Source organism: Ixodes scapularis, unplaced genomic scaffold, assembly GCF_016920785.2.
Source record: "Ixodes scapularis isolate PalLabHiFi unplaced genomic scaffold, ASM1692078v2 PGA_scaffold1__304_contigs__length_218370807, whole genome shotgun sequence".
Lineage (NCBI taxonomy): Eukaryota > Metazoa > Arthropoda > Arachnida > Ixodida > Ixodidae > Ixodes > Ixodes scapularis.
Window position 1 is genome coordinate 127461384 of NW_024609846.1, and position 15833 is coordinate 127477216.

Consider the following 15833-nt stretch of genomic DNA (forward strand, 5'->3'; position numbering starts at 1 on the left):
TATCGTCCCTGCCTCCCACGCGAAAAGCCAAGGTTTGATTCCTGGGAGCGACGTGTCTTTTGTTTATCCCTGCAATTTAGTGTTCTGGTAAATTCGAGAGTTATGGTGCTTGTTCGAGGTGCGAATGTTCTGCGCGTCGAACCTTCTGCGCCGATTATTCCAGAAGCCCACGCGTGTACATAAGGGGCTTCGCGTAGCGAGCCAGAGTCAGTTTCGCCTCAGCGTTCGACTCTGCTGTCACGCCGACTTCGACGCCCGCGACGCTCTGCTTTCTTCTGTTCCTTTTTTATTTTTTTGCGCAAGTTCGCCCCATTAAACCTTTCAGTTTCCCCAGTTATTCTTTGTTTCACCTTGTCATTTGTGACAATACATTATTAGTATTCCGATATACACCAAGTTTGATAGGAAGCAAGTAATATAAAAGGGCAAGGAATAAATATCCTTCCGCACCATTTCATAAGGCCATCTAAGGGTAAAAATACTGTTGATATCTTTTGCGTGCCTAACTCGAGTACTGATATTGGAGCTTGTCATCTGATGTGCAGTGGGCTTAAAGTAGTCATGCAGCCATGGAGTCTGTTGCTACATTATAATTCCCTTATTTTGTTATGTTTTGTTTCTACGTGCATTAATTTGAAATCTGGAATTCATCCAGACACCGGAATCGACATTGTTGCTTATAGGTTTTGTAGCATCATGTTCGAGTAATGAGACAGACAAATGCCAAAGACGTTTAACACCGACATTGAGCTCCTGAAATTGCCCAATCCCATTTATAAACTTCCAATTAAAAAAAGATTTGCCGACTTTCCTCTCTAGAGGTGCTGTTGTTTCGAGACTGCAAAACGTTGCCATCTAGGGATACCTATGAATGTAAATATAAAAGCTTTGCCATATCGTTTTCATGATTCGAAAATTCCCCTCAAAACTGTGACCTGGCTCCATTTGACTGCAACACTCTTATGCGAGTAATGACGATTGATCTTTAATAGTCCCTTTTCAAAAGTCCAAGGAGCAACGCCGGCAGCCACCATATTTTAGTTATCGCTTCCTGTGCGATGCGTTTGCTTGGATTTGAGTTCCTGCCGAGTGCCCACGTGGCGCTCATATTCAAAACATGCTCAGGGTGCCGGCCCGAACAACGGCAGACTAGGGGAATGGGCGCTGCAGCCACTAGATGGCGCACACTTTTGCAGAGGGGCAGACTTACCAATAGGCAGACTAAGCAGCTGCCTAGGGTGTCAGAATTTTGGGAATTGCCAGTTTGTGGCCGCCCCTAAATTAATGGGCTCATTTTTAGAGCGCAGCTCTTAGGGGCCCGTTTCCAGCCTGAGCGGCGTCGGTGTCGCCGTCGGCGTAACCGGGCGGTGTCACGTGCCCCCCCCCCCCCCGAGGTCACGTGACCCCCCAAGGTCACGTGACTTCCCAAGGTCACGTGACCCCCCCGGGGTCACGTGACTACCCGCAGGTGACGTGACCCCCCTCAGTACCCTTCTCTACTCCTCCTCAAGAGCTGCACTCCAATTCGGCGTTACAGGGATTTGTAAACGGCTTTCATTTTTTTTTTAATCTAGCTCCGAATTTAGCTACTTTGGGAATTCTAGCTCCAAATCTAGCTACTCTTAAAGGGGCGGTGCAATGATTTTAACACTGAACGAATGCGCAGCTTGTATTTTTTATATTGTTTACTTCGGCATAAGTAAGAGAAAAAGTGCCACCATACCCCAAAATACCTCTATTTCGCTGCGTAATCGTAAAATAAAAAACGCTTTTTTTCCCAACCTGCGGCCACATGGTGGCCGCAAATGGAACCTGTGGTGTGACGTCATTCGGAGTGGTTTTTGTAAGTGATAGTGTTAGGCGATTGTAAGCTTGATTTAAGGTTAAGTTTAAAAAATCTTGTTGTTTAGGCATGCAGAGACGCTTCAAAAGCCTAATATTGCCGCTAAAAGGGTATGAATTATTTGTGGCGCCATCTACCGCAAGTCAACAAAACCTGCCGTCGCCGTCATTCGTCGACGCCCGAGGCGCCTACGGCGGCTACACGAGCAACCCGGACGTTTCGTCTTTCCCTCGCTCGACGGAGTGCGTTGGTCGTGGTCCGTAGTATCGTGGTATCGTTATTATTCCTGGTGTCTCGACCTCGACTTCGACTTCGACTGCCCGCCGCGTCGCAAGCATCTTGCGCTCGTCGTCGCTCAGGCTGTCCGCCCATGCCGCCATGTTGGTCGGGAATCGGCGGGAGAGCAGCGAGCCTGGCGAGCCGGCGAGCGCTGGGGAAACGGAAGCCAGAAGAACCCAACCGGAAACCAACGCCACTCCGAATGACTTCAGAGGCGAAGCTGGTGCCGCTTCAATGTTGAGTTGAGGGGTGCCAGAGATACCAATTTCTTTTATTTTTTTTAATGAAAACTGGGGCAAGCAGGAAAGAATAGTTTTCGGTCCTTCGTTTATATGTGGCCGGGATCAACTCCCGCAATTAATTAGCCAAAGTCCGCAAATTGTTGCACCGCCCCTTTAATAATTTTAACTACAAACATAGCTACTTTCCCCAATCCCCGCTCCCCATGGTCACCGACCATGGGGGGCGGCACTATTAAAGGCTGCTTAGGGTGGCAAAACGTTAACTCTGCCCTTGACCATGAGGTACTACATTAGGCTTCCAAGTATGAGTAAACTGTTGTTGCATACAGCCCGTCGGCCGTAACCCTTTAGCTCAAGGCCCGTCTCCCAAGGGTCCTTGTCTAGCCCGGTTTTGCAACGCCACCCGTCTGCCACTGCAGACGCGACCAAGGCGTCCCTGGTGCCTTCCAACACGGAGTACCTACCCGGCATGCTGCACTCGCTGAGTCCTGCCGGCCTGCTCCCGTGCTACAGCGCCTGGTCCCTGGTCTGCCTGGGACCCTCTAGCCTCTACTCGCACAACATCGGTGAGTCCCCCTTTCATTCTAGAGGTGTCGACTGGATGAGAACGGTAGGGGGTCTCTTTCGGACGCTAGGCCGTGCAACGTGATTGTTGCTTTCCGAGTCCTGACATGCTTTGGCTGTGTATACACGCGCAAAGCTCGCAGGATTCCAAAGCGTTATCGAAGGTAGGCAGATTCCACTCGAGGTGGACAACTGAAAGACCTCACCGCTGTTCTCATTCCGTCATTGACTATTGCATACTACAGTGGGCCCCCCAAAAATATTTACGCACTAAAATGGCCCGCAAAGATGGCAACTCGACTCTGTAACTTCTTTTGAATGGGTCTTTTACTGGTGCAATTTAAGCGTTAAATTGTGAACTCTGAGTACAAAAGAAAAAAAAAAAAAGAAGAAAAGATGTTTTCAGTGGGAGAGCAGCGGTTGTCGGGAAGAGATGGGACCAGTGGCATCACTACGTTGGGGGTGGGGGGGGAAAATTGACTTGGGTGCAGCACTCGTGGGGGGGTGCAGCTGGGCAGTGAAAGAAAGTGGGGTGGGGGGAGTGTCGTGACCCTCCCCCCCCAGTCTCTCGTTTCAAGCTTCGTTGCTTGAAACAAAAGCGGGGGGGGGGTTCGGTTCGCGTCAGGCTATTACACTGGGTGCCGCTGACCCTGCTGCATGAGTGGTGCCTAATGGCACCACTCATGGCAACTTCCGCTCCAGCACATGCTTCCACGAAAAGATGCATGTGATAATTAAATTGTCAGTGTGAGTATTCGCTAAGTTTATGAAACCTAAATTTATTAGAACTTGTAAAATCAGCAGGGGAGGCGATTAAGCCCAGGGTACCCAGGCTCTGAAGTGCAACTTTAATTATCTTTATCATTTATTTGAGGAATAGCTATATAGACAAAAAACTGATTGCATACTGCAACATATTTTTTTGCTAAGTATTGTTAAAAAGCATTGTTAAGTCAAAAATGCTTAATTTTGTAACGAGCACATTGATACATTACTCTAGTCTTTGACGCCCTAAGAGACTCTCAGGCACCTTACCATCACTGCGCAGCCAATGAGCTTGTAGCATTAGCCGATAAGGATGCAGGAGGATGAATTGCAAAGCGAGAAGCGTTAACATAGTAAGCCACGGCCTGCGTTTCTTAGGCTGACGGTGAGTACAGTCACTGATTAAAAAATAAATAAAACGCAGAAAAAACAAAAACATAAGAGTAGTTTTGTTTGTATTTCGTGAAGGCATAATGCCATGGTTGCCGGGTCTGCCTCGTTTCCGTTTGGTTGTTCAAAGCAATATTGGCGGACACTCGTATCTCCTTCCCAGGAATCCAGGACCAGCCAGGCTTTCTGGCTGGCACCAACTTCCTCCTGCCCTGGGATGTGGCAGTGAAGTTTGACAAGGAGCGCTGGCCTTCACTCTGGGAAGGCAAGAGGGCACAGACATGGAAGGGCAAGAAGAACGGCAAAGGTAGGATGTCTGGGATAAAGTAGGGAAGTTGGAAATGCGCTCGTGCTTGATATGTCCTTTTTCACTCGGCGTGTTTTCAAAAGCAGCTGCTGCAATGGGGCTTTTTAGACAGAAAGGAGTGATTCTTTCACACCATTTTTGTTGCCTCGTACGGTGCTTCTGAGCACACCTAAACAGTTGGTCAATCGTTTGGGGAAATTAAACAGTCTGCCGTACAATGAATGTTGGTTGCGATTTTAGAATGACCAAAAAGTTAATTTTGGAGCAGTAAACAAATACAGTATAGACCACTTATAACGTAACCGCTTATAGTGCAGGACCGGGTACAACGCGGCTTTTTTAAACCACCGGTTCGCCTCCCATAGAACTCTATGTATTCACATACCGCTTAAAATGCAGGCGCGCGAAGGGAAATACCGGTTATAGTGCGGTTTCTGGAACAGCCCACCGGCCCCGCTGACTGACCGGCGCAGCGAGCACGCTTCCCTGTGCGACTCTAGATAACGGCGCCAACTGCGCTAGCCGCACGCGGCACTCGCGGGGGCAAGGCTGGCAAGGAGGTTGCTCGAAGAAGCAAAGAGAGCGGCGAAGACGAATGACTGCGCGCGAGTTACAACGCAGCGAGGTAGCAAGGTGCGACCTAGAGCACTATATAGCTCCTACGGAGCAGAGTAACGCAATCCTTTGAACCCCGTGTTTTGCCGACAACACGGCCGACAGAGCGGCTCGGCGCGAGTCACGTGGTACTCGGGGTTCCAGGAGGCGGCCCGCCCTATGGGAGAATACATGGAGATCGACACAACACGGCTGATTAAAAAATGAACGGCGAGTTCACACTTTTCAAAACTAGTCTGTCGTGAAGTTAGTAAAGCACTAAACACTTTATCAAAGTTTTAACGATATCGGATGCGTGTGCAAATTTCGAGAAGGCAATTTCCAAGGCAATGGCGTTCGAAGCAGACGATTTTTGCTCGCAGCGGAGATGGGCTTTTCGGGTTGGCCGGAGCGGGTCACGTGAATGGTGTGACGTCGCCGTGTCGTCTGCTGCATGATGCCGCTCAGGCAATTTTTAAAAAAAAGTCAGGTCCTTGCGGGGCACAAAACTTAGCGCAAATTATTCTAAAGTGTTCCATTATTATGTCAAAAATGATTGCGATTCCGTACATTCCCACAATACTGGAGAAACAACGATTTTCTCACGTTCTCCATGCATTTCTGACCGCAGTTGGAACCTCCGGGCGTTCGCCGCTAGTCGCCGAGAGGCGGCGTTCTAGATTGCGCTACTCCACGGCTCTGCGCTACTCTGCTCCGAAGGAGCTATATAGTGCTCTAGTGCGACCGACAAACGCACGCGCGTGCTCAACTCCGAAAGCCCTCCATCGAGCCACTCCCAAGCCTTTCACCCTTTCGATTTCACCCTCTCGCTGTAGTGACGCAACACCAATTTCCTTTCTTGCCCCGCGCACGCGCGCCGAACGGAGGCTGGATAGCTGGATGGTTTCAGTTTCGCTTCTTGCAGAGTGCAAACTTGCACCACGTCGTCTGCTTGGACCGCGTGTGGATCGCCTCAAGCATATCGTGCGGAAATCGACCGTCCATCCCGATCTCTCCGTCTCCCAAGCCCAGGATGGCCAAGAAACGACAAGCCCTGTCTCTCGAAACTAAACAGAGCATCGTCAAAGATGTCGAAAGTGGCATGAGAAAAGCTTCCGTCGCGGCCAAGTACAACGTCGCTGACACGACGGTTTCTGCTGTCTGGAAGAACCGGGAGCAGGTACGGAAGCAGCTACAGCAAGATTCTGCGTCGCTCTCAAGAAAGAGGATTCGTACGTCAAAGTATGAGGACGTCGACGAAGCCTTGTTTAGGTGGTTTCGCGAAGTGCGAGCCAAAAACGTCCCAGTGAGTGGCCCGATGCTACAAGCGAAAGCGAAGTCTTTTGGACATTTGTTCGAACACGAAGGCTTCAACCCCCTCAACGGATGGATCCAGCGGTTTAAAGATCGCCACGGGATCAGCTGCAAAGTTATCTCGGGCGAAAGTGGGGAAGTCGACGACGCCAGCATCCAGGCGTGGTTTCGCAGGTATTGATGTCGCTGGCCTGTAATAAGGCGGAGCCTCCGGGGCAATAACGGGGGCGCGCGTTAACCCATCCGCCGCGCTGCGCTTTACGCCGCTTCGCGGCGACAGTCTGAGGCGGCTCATTACAAAAAATGTGAACCCACATGTGTGTGTGTATTGGCCCACACGTAAACGCCGCTTCGCGGCACCCAAGTATTCGCTAAAGTATCATTCGGTGAACCGCCCCCTCAGGAGGCTCCGCCTTATTACAGGCCAGCGACATCAACACCGTTTCGCATTCATCTCGAGACGATGCTTTCCGCGTACACGGACAAAGACATCTATAATGCTGATGAAGCTGGGCTGTGCTACAACATGCTTCCCGATCGCACTCTTGCGATGAGAGGTGAACCCTGTTCCGGCCGCAAAGTCTCAAAGGAACGTGTCACGGTTTTGTTTTGTGCAAACATGGACGGCTCCGACAAGCGACGCTTGTTTATCATCGGGAAATACAAACGACCCCGTTGCTTCAAGAAGCGAGAATGTCTGCCTGTGGTGTACACAGCAAATGGAAAGGCTTGGATGACCCAAGAGTTCTTTGCTAGTTGGCTGAAAAGTTACGATGAGGCCATGGTCGCAGAAAAACGGCGTATCGTCCTTATTCTGGACAACTGCAGCGTTCACAATGTGCAGCCACAATTAAGCGCAGTCAGTTTGAAGTTCCTGCCGGCAAACACCACTGCTAAAAGCCAGCCTCTCGATCAGGGCGTCATCGCTACAGTCAAGGCACTCTACAAGAAGCGCATGTGCGAAAGGGTCGTCTTGAAGTTGCAACGAGATGAACCCCTTAAGGTGGACTTGAGGGGCGCCATCGACATGATCACAGCGTCGTGGTGGCAAGTAAATGCCACAACCATCCAGAAGTGTTTTCGCAACGCAGGGTTTGTGCGCGATGCCGGGAATTCGGAGGACGCCGATCTGCGCAGTGATGCGATCGACGAGGCGATCGGAGCGAACGACGTGTGGTCCGACCTTGTGGAAAACCGCTTTGTTCCTGCAAACGACACGTTCCAAAACTATGTAGATGAGGATGACGACGACTCTCCTATCCGTGAGGAAGCAACCACCGATGAGGCTATTGTTGCAGCGGTGCGAGGTTCTGGGGCGAGTCCACCCGAAGACGAGCCGGACGACGACGAGGAGAGCACGCCGGAAGTTTCAAGTAAAGACGCACTGGAATTCTTACAGAAACTGAAGGTTCACTGTGAGCAGAACTCCTTCAGTGATGAGGTGTTAAAGTGCCTTAGCGTTGTGGAAGACCAGGTCGTCCGCAACGCCGTTAAAAGGCTGCGCCAGGCAAAACTCACCAATTTTTTTGAAAATGTGTGACACTTGAGAGAGGTGTACTAGTTTGGCGATATAAGGATCGACTTTCCTCAGACTACGCTTTATTTTTCATTTAACATAAAATAAATTGTTTTACAAAGGTAAGTTGTCTCATGGCATGTATTTTGGCCTGAAAAATTGATGTTTTGGTAATAGCGCGGTACCGCTTATAGTGCGGATTTTCGCGACTCCCGCGACATACGTTATATGCGGTCTACACTGTACTATCTTGGAGCACAAGCATGGAATAGTACTTTGTTCTCCTCTGTTCCACTGCAAATATTCCATGTCTTTAGATGCACATGCTAGCCTTTGCACTCCGTCTTGGGAGTGGGAGTGCAAAGGCCAGCGTGTGAAAATCCAAAACATTTGTTTGCTGCTCCAAAATTAACTTTTAGTCATTCTAAAGTGACATGGACCATTCACCTCATTGTCAGTTTATCATCAGTCTTTTCACTTGTGAAACCTACCTGCTGCTCCACCTGGTTCATTTTTTGTGGTGCCATCATTGTATGGGAATCCCCCTGAAGTTGACAAGGAAACAAAAATCTGGAATTTGTGAATTTGAAAGTAGAGGGACATTTCATATTTCATCGCCACAGCCCGGAGAACATGGAGCGAAAGCTCGCGCTGGTAGAACCCGGGGCTCCCGGGGTAAATTTTCATTACTGCCCACTTTGATCTGAACGAGCATCACAACGGTGCGCGCTTGGGCATCCCTACCCCAGGCAGAGACATTGGATGCCCATAGGGACCGTCTAACTTCCTGCCGGCTAAGCTAATAGACGACATAACTGCACATGCGTCATTCAATCTCTTTCAGGGGACGGCCTCCAGTTCACGGTGAAAGTGTTCATCGGCGTCGAGTATGAGTGCCCGAGGGGTCACCGCTTCATGTGCGCGGCTCCTGACAGGATGCTGCGTTCCACCAGCACCGGACTAGTCAAGGTCTGTCTGAGACACTCTGCTCGTTCCCTCTTATCGGAAGGTTGCATTTTCGTCTTTGACGTGCATAGTAATTTTCTAGATATTTGTATCGATGACTTTGTTACGCTGCAAGGCTCTGCCTTCTCTGTCATTGCAGGACAATGCCAACAAGATTGCCAACAGTCATATGCCCCTCTATTTTCCCTGCCCGTGCCGGTAAGTGGACAACTAAATTTTCGACGTGAGAGTATGTTGATCCTACTAGACATGTTCCAATATTCAATTGTTTCGGATACCAGTAGGCAGTCAAATCGGGTGCAGGTGCATAATTTGAGAATGCTCGTGCCAACAAGTAAAGTAAAGTTTATGTACTAGTTTACCCTTACCAACTTTTCTTTTATTATAAAATATTAGTTTTAAGAAACATTTATTGAATTTTATTTACTGTGTTGTTTCTTTTCGTTGAATGACATGCGATTGACAGGGTCAATGGAACATTCTTCAGTGTGCATGGGATTGACTGTTACCATCTTTTGGGGTGTAGAGCAGCCACACATTGAATGTGCTTGATTGAGTGCATTGCGTTTCCTCGTAACCGCACAACTCTCACGCACACTGGAATACTTCAGACTTGCATATAACTACACCGAGGGTTTTGAAGGGTATTGGCTAGATCAAACCTGCTCTCAGTCTACGAGAAACGGTTGCTTATATCTAGGATTCCCCGTTTTCAGTATAAATACCAACAAACCCCGATAAATAACCCCCGAAAGGGTTTTCTCGGAAACCAGGGAAAACCGAGGAACCCCGAATGAAAGCTGCCCTCGAATAGGGAAATCCCAGTTTGTGGAGAAAGATATCTGCAGCATTGTTTTTGTGATCCGGAACTCAACCCTTACTATCTGTCCTCGAGGTTACTTTTTTCTTTGGGAACCATGTCCCCTCCCGTGTCGTTTATGCTGGGACGACGTCTTTCGAGTACTTGGGACGGGGGCACATGTTCCACGAACCCTGGAAGGGGTCACAAATTCATAGACGTGCGGTTGTTTTATGACGCTAGCCTTGACAAACCCCGATTTCTTACCCGGTGCCGTAAATAAACACACAAAAAGGCGGATTCTCGTAAAAATAATAAACCCCAAAGATACGGAACCCTACTTATAACATTGCCAGAACTATTTCGAGCCCATGGTAAAAGAGTGATCGGTAAAAATGACAAAAAATATACATACGCAGGTCGGAAATGTTCCAGGACCACCCGACAGATGGCAGCAGTACGTTAAGCGATTACGAGGGAATGCAGCACCCTCTAGCATGCAAATGTGCATACTAGCCTTTACAAGGCTATAGATGCCTCATAGTATGGTGCCTGGAACGCGTCTTAGACCATTCTGTTTACCGTCACATCCTGCCCACGCATTGAGAGTCATTCCAAAGTTGCAACCAAGTGTGTTGTAGTAGCCGGCACGACACGCCATCAGATTTCGCGATCCGAGCGGTCGGTCATAGAAATACTAACCAGAAAGGCGAGTGTCGCCATGGCGTCCCATCTCATGTCGGCTTTGGTTTTCGTCGGCCGTCCGGCCGCAGGGCGACCCACGGCAGAACAAGTGTCTGCCGCATCCGTCTCCTCCACCTTGACACATATTTGTGGCGTCATCGGACGGAAATCGAGAGACCACTTTTGAGGACGCAGAAACGCGCCAGTCAGAGACGCATTCTAGGCACTGCGCTCGTAACGACCCCTCAAAGAAAGGTGCGAACGATGGGACGGCTGGCTGGCTGCCGTGTGCAGGTCCGTGAAGCCCCAGGTGGCCCAGCTGATGCGCATCCACGTGGTGACCCCCAAGGCCCCCGTGCATGTGACCCTGCAGCCCAAGGTGCAGCCGGCCCCCCACCCTGCACCCACCTTCTTCCCGGGGAACAAGGAGCCCGTCCGACTCTCCCAGTCTGCCTACTGGGTGCTCAGGCTGCCGTATCCTTGCGCGTGCCCTTTCTCTCCATTTGCGACGGCGGTGCGATGTAATAGACTACTTTCATAGATCCCTGCATGCAACACTGCGTGCGTTGCACTCTGGGAACTAATTGGTCAGGGAGGAGTGTGGCATGGTTTTGATTTTGATCGATACGTAGACATTATCTCATGTTCAGTACATGAGACGTTATCTCATGTACTGACCTGCAGCCAGTCTTGGGCAGTAGCTACCCTAGTTACTAGTAACATGTTACCGGTAACTAGTTTCTTTTTTCAGTAACTTGTAACTGTAACTCGTTAGTGCTTAGTGAAAATAACTTGTAACTGTAACAGGGATACTATTTTTCAAAAGTGACTGTAAAGAGTAAAGTCGTTACAGTTACTTCTCAAATTTATGTGCAAAAATATTGCAAACACAACCACCAAATTGTCTCGCAACTCATGACAGAGTCCCAAGTCCTGATACAGGAAGGGCACAGCAAAAACTGCTGCAGAAACCGTCTGGAACACGAGGAAAGAAAATAAAAAAAAAACTTTCAGCCTTTCCAGTCTGGTGAAGAAGGAAGACCAGCAAAGCTGTACTATGGTGGGAATGAAGTTATGGCCGGCCACAAGTTGGCAAGCCAGAGTGGAAAGGCTGGAAAGGTTGCTGCCATCTGTGAGCGACGGCGACAACCAGACAACCAGCAAGCCGGTTGTCTGGTTGCCGCCGTCGCTCATAGATGGCGGTAGCTCTCAGAAGTTTTGTGTAGACGTTTGTTTGCCTTCAGACACGATACTGGGGAAACTAGCCCTTAACAGCTCCGCTGTAAAAAGGCCCGATGTACACCTAAGCACTTCTTATGAGTTGTGAATGCCAAAGCATGCACGCTGCTCTTCCGCTCCCTTTCGTCTGCGGCGTACTTGCGTCGATGGTCGAGCGCGTGTTGTTCTTGGTGCGCTGACCTTGGGCGTGGAGCGATGGAGCCGCTGCCTCGCGGACACACAGCGCCATGGGGTGGTGGTCGTTGAAACTGATGTGCCTATCGGAGTATCGTCGATGCGTGCCAGCCAGTGGGAGCGAAGCCGAAATTCATCAGCTTTACTCCGGTCCTTTGGGATCGGGGAAACTAGGTGCCGTTTGGCTAGGCTTTTCGCGTTGTTTCATAGCTGGGAGCTGGCTTCAGTTGGAGAAAGGATTTAAGGTGCCGTTTGGTGCGACTTCAAAGCTGATGATGTCGGCTCTCTCCATGGGACAGTTAATGCTTTTACATTAAAAATAAACTAAATATTAGATGGGCCCGTCTTGGCCCATCTAATCCCTATCCCCCCAACTGGAAGGATAGGGACGTACATCACCCACAGCTAGTGGTATAGCCAGAAAATATTTTCGGGGGGTGTTTCAAGGGGCTGGTGCAATCACACACACAATAAAAAAAAAAAAAAAAAATAATATATATATATATATATATATATATATATATATATATATATATATAATCAAGTTTTGGGGGGGTGTTCTGACACCTAAGCACCCCCCCTGGCTACGCACCTGCCCGCAGCGCACGCAGATGTAACAAAGCACAGCATCTTTAAGGTGTTTTTCGTTTCTTCGTTTGGTGGAGGGAGCGAGTGCCTTTCGCAGAGGAGTTTTTAGTAATTGTTGCACCAAATGCCCACAGGCTTATGGCATAACTGATTTTCTGAACCTCGTATTTTTGCTGCCAAGCATACGTTTCCTTCCCCTCTAATTTGAATCGTCCAACTTCCAGATGCACTCTTGCAGGGTCTTGACCTTAAACCCAATTGCTCTCCCTTCCGTTTCTTTTTTTTTTTTGCATCCCAATTATTGGTTTTGTTTTTCGTCACCTGTTTGTTGTCTCCCTTTTCTCTGCTTTTCGGGTTCCATCACTTGAGAAAGAGTACTCGCTCGAAACGTCTGTGTCGTTCTGCTTGTTTGTTTTTCTTCTTGAAATTGAAAGACCGTCCTAAGCCCCGGGGCGTTATAGATATTCATGTCGGGGGCTTTCCGGGTGGTTTCTTCTAGTTGAGGTGGTGAGATGGAAGAGCGCAAACGTGTCCGACCTGGTTAGGAAGTGGCGGAGAAAAGATTGCAAGAACCGTTTAGAATTCTACACACAATGGTTGTTTGCACCTCGATCAGTGCTCCTTTGCACCGCTGCCATATTCAGCGGGTATGACGGAGGAATGTTGCCGCAACATTGCTCTCCATGTTTTCAAGAGAAGCTGTGTGTTTCATGAAAGATTGTTGTGTGCACGCAGTGGAAAACGATTAAACCGACAAGTGGATTGGAGTGGCATAAGAACACATCTAGATTGCAAGATATATAATATTATTATTGACTTTCACTTGCATGTTTTTTTTTACTCCTTCCACCCCATTTTACCTCACCAAAAAAATCCGGAATTAGAATTCATTGATTGTAAACTTGCGCCTTGATTGGATATAGTACCCGAGATCTAGACGCGTATACCTTAGTGTATACCTTATGGAGGTCGCGCTTATTTTGAAGTTCTTCGTGGATAATCAGCAGGTATCTGCTTGATTAAAATTCTGAAAAAACTAAAGTCGCTTGTAATTTTGCCAATAAAGAATCTATATAAATACTTCATCACATAGTGGATTTACCCCAACACTGCCTTAAATTATGATCTTCAGGGAGCTATTCATGGTAAAATTTAAATAGGAAGAACCAAACATGTTAATATTGATTATTTCTTAAAAAATCAGATTCACTACCGTGAAACAACACAATGTCTTATGAAAAATTCATGCTAATTTAAAGGCCCATTAAAAGGTTCATTTTGAATGTTTTCTAATATTTTTTGTGTAGTAACGATGAAGTAACGGTGTTCCCTTAGCGAAGTAACTGTAACCGTAACAAGTTACTCTTTCAATTTTGTAATTAACTGTAGCAGGGTTACTTTTTTCTTCCATGAGTAACTGTAACTGTAACACTGTTACATTGTAGCAGTAACGTGCCCATGACTGCCCACAGCACTGCACAAAGTGAAGTCATTACCCGCTTGCATTCTACAAATTCAATATCGCATATGCACATGAAGTTATCCTGCCAATCATATAGGCACATTCGCACATAGAAGCCATTTTTTAGAAAGCAACAGTTGAACACATGCGTGAAGAATGTCGCACCGTTCACCGGACGCCTGTATACGGGGGTGAACCCTCTATGCAATGCGCTAAACAAACTAAAGGATTCAAAGTGCATGTGGCGCTTGCTAATGATCATAACATTTGTTATGTGTTTGCTTTCTTCCGGACTGAGTATGCCGAGATAATATCAGACACACTGTTAGACAAAGATCTTGGGCATCGGTAAAATCTCTTCCAGAAAGGCTTAGCGAAGAAGTGGGGACGCTGGTTAGGATCCGTCGTAGCTAGCCGATCTCGGTGTTTACGAAAACTTAATCTTCAGTCAGCATAAAATTTGAGTGGGAGATATACAATGACACGAGGAAGACTTTATAGTAACTTTAGTGTTGTAGTGAGGTTGAATTCATTGCATTTTCTTAAAAGTTAATGTACCAAGGTTGGGCTCAACTCTGAGACTCCTGTGAGGATGCGGCTTGCTTTTCCAATGAAGTAACAAGAGTGGACTTTTGGCAAACAAAATATCTGTAGGGCTCAAAGTGACCAAATTTCAGTCATGGTTCACTGGTACTAGACAGAATTATTGAAATTGAGCTCAAAGATACAGTTGTGGGGTGAGGTGACTAAGTCACTTCCTACTATGTTTGCATACACACGCACAATATCCGGCATTCGAAAACCAAGAAAAGTGCCTTGGTCTTCCTTTCATATCGCTTGAGAAATGAGAGTATTGTGCATTCGTGGGAAGTCAGGTAATTGAAAACGCAAGCAGAGCATTTGGTCACGGCGTGATAGCATGAACTGAAGCTGCTCAATCAGAACCGAAACTGAGTAGTCTACTAGTTCCCAGAGTGCACTGCGTGGCACTTTGCCACAATGGAGTGCTTCGAATTTTGGAAGAAGTCTACTTTACCCAGGTTCGAAATCTGAAAGCACAACTTTCCTGTACCCTGCCAAGCGACGGATTTAATGCCATCACATTGGATATTAAAACACCATACAAACCTCTTACATTTCATTATCCTTTCAAGGTGAGCTCCAGGTTAGGGTGAAGGCTGCTCTCCTTCGCTTGTTTTGGTCCAAGCTTTATCGAGCCGTGAAACCTTGGCACATAACTAACTCCGGGCTCCGTTCAAAGTATGCACGAAGCGTCTAAATGTCCCTGGCGGGTAGTTTATATGTGCTGCGTGGAAACAGAGATTCATGTTCTTTGATTGAATGTCATTTGTTTCTGGCATGTATATGGCGTGTTTATGGCATGTAGAAGCAGGGATCCACTTTCCTCGAATGATGCGCATTTGTTGTTTGTTTCCTTCACTGTCCTGGCAGATTTGTGTATGAAAGCGATGCAGGTCCCTTCTTGCCACCCAAGGATGCGGTCCCGGTAGAATCTGCCCGGCTTCTGAACGGCGTGTACGGCATTGTGGAGCAAGCCCCCATTAGGTGAACCATGTAGATGGCCCCTTGCATGCGAGGTGGGCACAGAGTCCTCCTTGATTCGTTCCTGTACATATGGAGGCACAAAGTCAATGTTGTGGCTTGAGATTCCTCTTCATTAAACAAAGTTGGTGGCTCTCTCACTGTAAGTGTAAATATAAAGTCACGCTACAAATAAAATACTTTTAACGCAACAATGTTATTTATTGAATTTTTTAGGCTCTTGCCTATTTTTGACACGCATGACTTCATTCATTCAGCTGTGGTGACAAAGATGCATAAGTTTTTCTAATGGGCATGAATGGGAGGCAGACACAAAAACAAGCGGGTTTTTCAGACACATTCCCTTTTCATCTATTTTTACTCCTTCCAAGATTTGCTGTTTCAAAATACTACAAGCAAACAGTTTTTTTGTAAATAACTACTAATTTTTGTGAATTTTTCAATTTTAAAAAATATTGTGGAAAAACTGATTACGCAAATAGATCACCAATCTATTCTCTCCTTTTCGCTCCAGTTGAAATGTGGTGATCGCCAGTGTGCAAGT

At 47.6% G+C, this 15833-nt stretch overlaps 1 protein-coding gene across 1 annotated transcript in view; it reads left to right on the plus strand.

The window, feature by feature from the left end:
* LOC8039328 (protein SMG8) overlaps positions 1 to 15480 on the plus strand; it is a 54964-nt gene extending 39484 nt beyond the window's left edge. Inside the window, exons 17-22 of the mRNA XM_029986132.3 lie at positions 2784 to 2930; positions 4247 to 4390; positions 8659 to 8783; positions 8920 to 8978; positions 10558 to 10737; positions 15179 to 15480. Of these exons, the coding sequence (XP_029841992.2) occupies positions 2784 to 2930; positions 4247 to 4390; positions 8659 to 8783; positions 8920 to 8978; positions 10558 to 10737; positions 15179 to 15296 (773 nt within the window). The 3' untranslated portion in view covers positions 15297 to 15480. The remainder of the gene's footprint in view (positions 1 to 2783; positions 2931 to 4246; positions 4391 to 8658; positions 8784 to 8919; positions 8979 to 10557; positions 10738 to 15178) is intronic.
* Positions 15481 to 15833: the final 353 nt, after the last annotated feature.